At 48.9% G+C, this 5289-nt stretch overlaps 1 protein-coding gene across 7 annotated transcripts in view; it reads right to left on the bottom strand.

Annotated features, from left to right (window-relative positions):
• The window catches only part of RPS6KA2 (ribosomal protein S6 kinase A2), a 457145-nt gene that overhangs the window by 6596 nt on the left and 445260 nt on the right, over positions 1-5289 (bottom strand). For all 7 annotated transcript variants that reach the window (XM_017508303.2, XM_017508305.2, XM_037731262.1 and 4 more), the window contains 2 exons: positions 3011-3087; positions 1394-1511 (listed from right to left, as the gene is read on the bottom strand). In XM_017508303.2, coding sequence (XP_017363792.1) covers positions 1394-1511; positions 3011-3087 — 195 coding nt within the window. The remainder of the gene's footprint in view (positions 1-1393; positions 1512-3010; positions 3088-5289) is intronic.

The following is a 5289-nucleotide window of genomic DNA, read 5'->3' as shown; positions in this document are numbered from 1 at the left end:
CCATCATCCCCACCATCATCTCCACGATCGTCACCTCCACCATACCTATCCATCACCTGCGTCATCACTCACGTCATCATCTCCACGATCGTCACCTCCACTCTCACTGCATGAGGCTGCACTGAGATGACAACAGCAGAATTGGAATCAGAGCCTCTGACTCCTTTTCTTCCTGCTGCTTTGCATGAACATGTGAAACAGCCATTGGCACTGCTTACCAGTGGCTGGATGATGATTTACTATTGGATTAGAGAGGAATTTGATGATGCCAAATAAAAAAGACAAAGTATTTGATGGTACAAAGAAGTAAGGCCAGTTGTAAACTGTGTGGACTGCAGACAGGGCCAAATTCAGAGTATTTTATAAGAATAGAAGCACACCCTTGGCCCAGAGCTCTACTTGGTTGGTTTATCAACATGCAGGACAATTATTCTGCAACATCACTAAAAGCATGGTGGTTAATTTTATGTGTTAACTTGGCTGGGTTATGTTACCCAGTTCAGATGTTGCTGTGAGGTTTTTTTACAGATGTGGTGAACACTTAAGTCAGTTGACTTTGAGTAAAGCAATTCCCCTCCACAATGTGGGTCAGCCTCATCCAATCAGTGGAAGGCCTCCTTAGGAAAAAGACTGTGCTCCCCTGAGGAAGAGGGAATTTGTGTCAGATGGCCTGGGCGGGCAGCTGCCCCATCTGCTTCTTGCTGGGGCTCCAACCTGCCAGCTGCCTTGCAGACACAGACTTCCCCATCCCCACAGTCACGTGAGCCAGTTTCTTACAGATCGCTCTCTCTCTGTCTCTCTATACACACACACACACACACAAACACACACACACACACACACACACACACGCGTTCTGTTTCTTTGGAGAACACTGCATGACATACCAAGACAGTAGAAAATGTAAACATGCTAGAAAATTTTTTTGAAAATAATGTTTTTAGCTGAAAGGCTTAACAGATGCCAAGGATAAGGCCAGGCACAGTGGCTCATGCCCATAATCCCAGCACTTTGGGAGGCTGAGGTGGGCAGATTACTTTAGGTCAGGAGTTCAAGACCAGCCTGGCCAACATGGTGAAACATTGTCTCTACGAAAAATACAAAAAAATTAGCTGGGCATGGTAGCAAACACCAGTAGTCCCAGCTACTTGGGAGGCTGAGGCAGGAGAATTCCTTGAACCCGGGAGGTGGAGGCTGCAGTGAACTGAGATTGCTCCATTGCACTCCAGTCTGGATGAGACAGAGCGAGACTCCATCTCAGAAAAAAAAAAAAACATGTGGGGGCTAAAATACCTACACTACTTATTTAGAAGCCATCTCCTGGCTTCCTCAGAAATAATGTGGCCATTGTAGAATCTGCGTACTTAAAAGCAACACTGGGCCATGTACTCACTTTGGCTGCATCAGATATGGAGTCCCAGTTTCCCCCAGAAAGCGCGTACTTCCCGCTGCCGATCCGCGCCAGAATCTCCTCAGCGGTGTCATCTGGCCCATTGGCAAAAGGGGTAAATCTGCGTAATTAGACAATTTGCAGTAATAAGCTTCCATTTTACAACCTAAAATAAAGTTTGTAACTTGGTATCACTCCTTGGCTTTGCTTCTCCCTCCTCTGCTCGGAAGCCAGATTCACGGGAAAGCGGAAGTCACCTCCTAATGCGATGCCCGCTTTCCCTCCTTGGCCACTGCATGGCTAGAGGTTGACGGGCAAGTGTGAGGCCTTGCTCTATCCCTCCTGGACCCAGGGAACTGGGATGGGGCGGCCTAGGGAGTTGCCTGGTGCCATGGTTTCCACGGTGACGGTGTGGCATCATGCAAAAGAGCTCGAGACACGGCGGTTCATCTATTACCAACTCTGTGTTCTTTGACAAGTTAATTTTTTGAGCCTCCGTTGCAAATGCAGAGTGTATGCACAAACACACATAACATGCTGGGTGCAGCTCTGGCCATACTGCAAGAGTCTGAGAGGTGTTCACCGTGCCCACCTGAACACACACCCACACGTTCCTAGAGAAGGAATGCTACGTGATGCTGCCAGCGCTTCCTCTAGTGGGAGAGTCTGTGATCTAGTTTTCCATATAGGCAGAGCGAGTATTAGAAGCACACAGAATAAACTAACTGTGGTATCGGGAAGAAACTGAGATTCCTTCCTTTGTTGCTGCAGTCCTTGGGGTGTGGCTGCAGGCGCCTGAGTTCCCCTCCTGCTGTGGACACTACCTACTGACTTACTATGAAAAGCGCGAAAAGCAGGCCAAGCTCATTCATTCTCGTGAGGGCATTCGGGCCATTCTGCTACAGCTAACAGGACTGGATACTGCCTCTATTCAGGCATTTAACAAACGTAATAGAAACCAGTGGATGTTGTAGGCTCCTAGACCTCTCTGCCTGGAAGCAGCCACAGTGTGTCCACTTCTCACTTGGGGAGAGGGAAGGGAGGCTGGTACAGGTGGAAGTGCGTTGCCGAGTCACGGTTGTGGCGAGTGAGGCTCAGATGTAAGTTAGCCGTCCGGACGGCTCGGATGTAAGTTAGCTGTCTGGATGGCAGGCCTAGGCCAACTTCTGTAGCACCAGGTGTCTCCCCACAATGAACCAGTCTGTACATGACTCATGACCACGAAACCCAGGTACAGACTCTGACCCTGACGCTTCTATGGATGCTTTTTGGTTTAAGAGGATGTCTGGAAGGCAAAAGATGTTGCTACCTTTTAAGACAGTGGCACGGTTCAGCAGAGACTAGACACTACACAGGCAAAGACTTGGATGTTTTGTTCATGAGCTGAGTTGGAAGAATATGGGTGGCTACATTTCTTGTCCTTGCTGTTCAGCTGTCCTGAGGGGCTAAGGGAGTCTGTGAGAGTTCACTCTAGGCCTGGGAGTGTTTGCATAGGTGTTGGGTTTGCCCACATGTGCTCACTAGGACAGGCCCGGGCCTGGTCCCCTAACAGGCCAGCCACTGAGGCTGGTGCCCCGTGTAGACATATGCCCCTGACAACTGTCTGAGGCAACCGCTTACCCTGCCAGCATGGTGTACAGCAGGATCCCCAAGCTCCAGATGTCACACGCTGCATCGTAGCCTTGACGCTTCAGGACCTAGGAGGGAAAGACAGGACACTGGCATGCACTTCACTAAGGACATTCAGGTTGATAGCACATTTCTCCAGGGGCACCCTACGCCAGCCAGCTGGAGACCAGGAGGAGGACAGCACTGTGTCTTCAGTGCGACTGTTCTTTCTTAATGCGAAGCCAACCTAAGGTACTGCAGTGGGAATCCTCCCAGGGCAGCCGCATGGTGAGCCAGTACTGTCACCAGACACGTGACAGACAGGCTGAAAAGGACAGACTTAATTTTTTTTTTTTTTTTTTGAGATCGAGTCTGGTTCTGTCGCCCAAGCTAGAGTGCAGTGGCACAATCTTGGCTCACTGCAACCTCCGCCTCCCGGGTTCAAGTGATTCTCCTGTCTCAGCCTCTTGAGTAGCTGGGAATACAGGCACCCATCACTACGCCTGGCTAATTTTGTATTTTCAGTAGAGATAGGGTTTCACCATGTTAGTCAGGCTGGTCTCGAACTCCTGACCTCAGGTGATCTGCCCGCCTTGGCCTCCCACAGTGCTGGGATTTCAGGCATGAGCCACCACCCAGCCAACTTTGAAGGCAAAAGAATTTTTTTGTTATGGTAAAATACGTATAACATAAAATTTACCATCAAAGCCCTTTTTAAGCACATAGTTTAGTGGCATTAAGCTCATTTACGTCATGGTGCCAAGATCACCACTATCCATCCACAGAACATTTTCATCTTCCCAAACTGAAACTTTGTCCCCATTAAACATCAACTCCCTGCCCTCCAACCCCAACACCTACCCTTCTGCTTTCTATCTGTATGAATCTGACTCCTCTAGGGACCTCATATGAGTGGAATTATGCGATGCTTGTCTTTCTGCGACTGGCTAATTTCACCCTGCATAACACCCTAAGGTTCTTCCACATGTCTGAAGTTCCTTCCTTCTTCAGGAAGGACAACGCTCTACTGTGTGCACACACCACGTTTTGCTTACATATTCATCCACCGAGGGACACTCAGTGGCTTCCGCCTTTTGGCTGCTGTGAATAGTGCTGCTATGAACGTGGGTGGACACATGTCTGTTTGAGTCCCTGCCTTCAATTCTTTTGGGTATATACCCAAAGTTCCACTTCTGGGATACATGATAATGTTTAATTTTTTTAAGAATTGTTAAAGCAGCAAAGCTCTTATGCATCCTTGGATTACATACTTTAGTAGTTACAATCCTCTGACATAGTTACAGGTGAGTAACAGCACAGGAAGCCACATCAGTGCTCATGGGTTACTGCAGATGGCTGGATTCAGCATTAACTCTCGAGTTGGGAGAGCTTGGCTCAGTCCTTCCTTTCCGTATGGCTGCCACCATGGGGGCGATCAGCCAGCAAGTGCCGGATGAACGTGGTGTCCACGGTGCAAGCCTCACTTCCTAATCTGTCAGCTGGGCAAGCTGCAGAAGTCACTTACACACAGGGGGCTTGTGCCTTCTGAATCTGTGAAATGTGGTTAATAGTTTATATACTCCCTACTTCATATGGTGGATGAGAGTAAAAGTAAAAAAAAGTTGGTAAAAGTTCTTTGTAAATGGCCAAGGAATATCACAATCTAAGGCATTCTGTAATCAACAAAATCAATATTGTGGGAGAGTAGAATATGCCACCCCAGAATATGCTGCATAGGCATGAGGGGCGCTGAGCTGAAGATAAAGCAGCAGCAGCAGATGCAGGAGAGCTCTGTGTCCTCCACTTCCCTCAAATCAGGACACAGTTTAAGACAAAAGTACCCACCCCCCACCAGGGAGGACAAAGGCTACCCCTGAGGGCAGCTTTGGTCCCATGTGGTCCCATGTGGGACCAGTCTCCATTGGCCAGCCCTGTGCCTCCCCAGCTACAGTCCCTGAAGACCCAAAGGCCTCTTCCTTTGTCTTGCCAGGTCTTTAAAAGTTCCCTGTTCTTTGTTGAAGATGCCACGTAGGCCAGACTCAAAGCCACCTCTGTGAGAATGACACATTTCCTGGGTGTCTTCCATGCACACGTGAGAAGATCTGTGTTAAAAACTTGTTTGTGGGCCGGGCGCGGTGGCTCACGCCTGTAATCCCAGCACTTTGGGAGGCCGAGGCGGGCGGATCATGAGGTCAAGAGATCGAGACCATCCTGGTCAACACGGTGAAACCCCGTCTCTACTAAAAAATACAAAAAATTAGCTGGGCATGGTGGCACGTGCCTGTAATCCC

The sequence above is a fragment of the Cebus imitator genome, unplaced genomic scaffold, assembly GCF_001604975.1.
Source record: "Cebus imitator isolate Cc_AM_T3 unplaced genomic scaffold, Cebus_imitator-1.0 Scaffold389, whole genome shotgun sequence".
Lineage (NCBI taxonomy): Eukaryota > Metazoa > Chordata > Mammalia > Primates > Cebidae > Cebus > Cebus imitator.
This window is presented reverse-complemented; position numbering and strand designations above follow the sequence as displayed.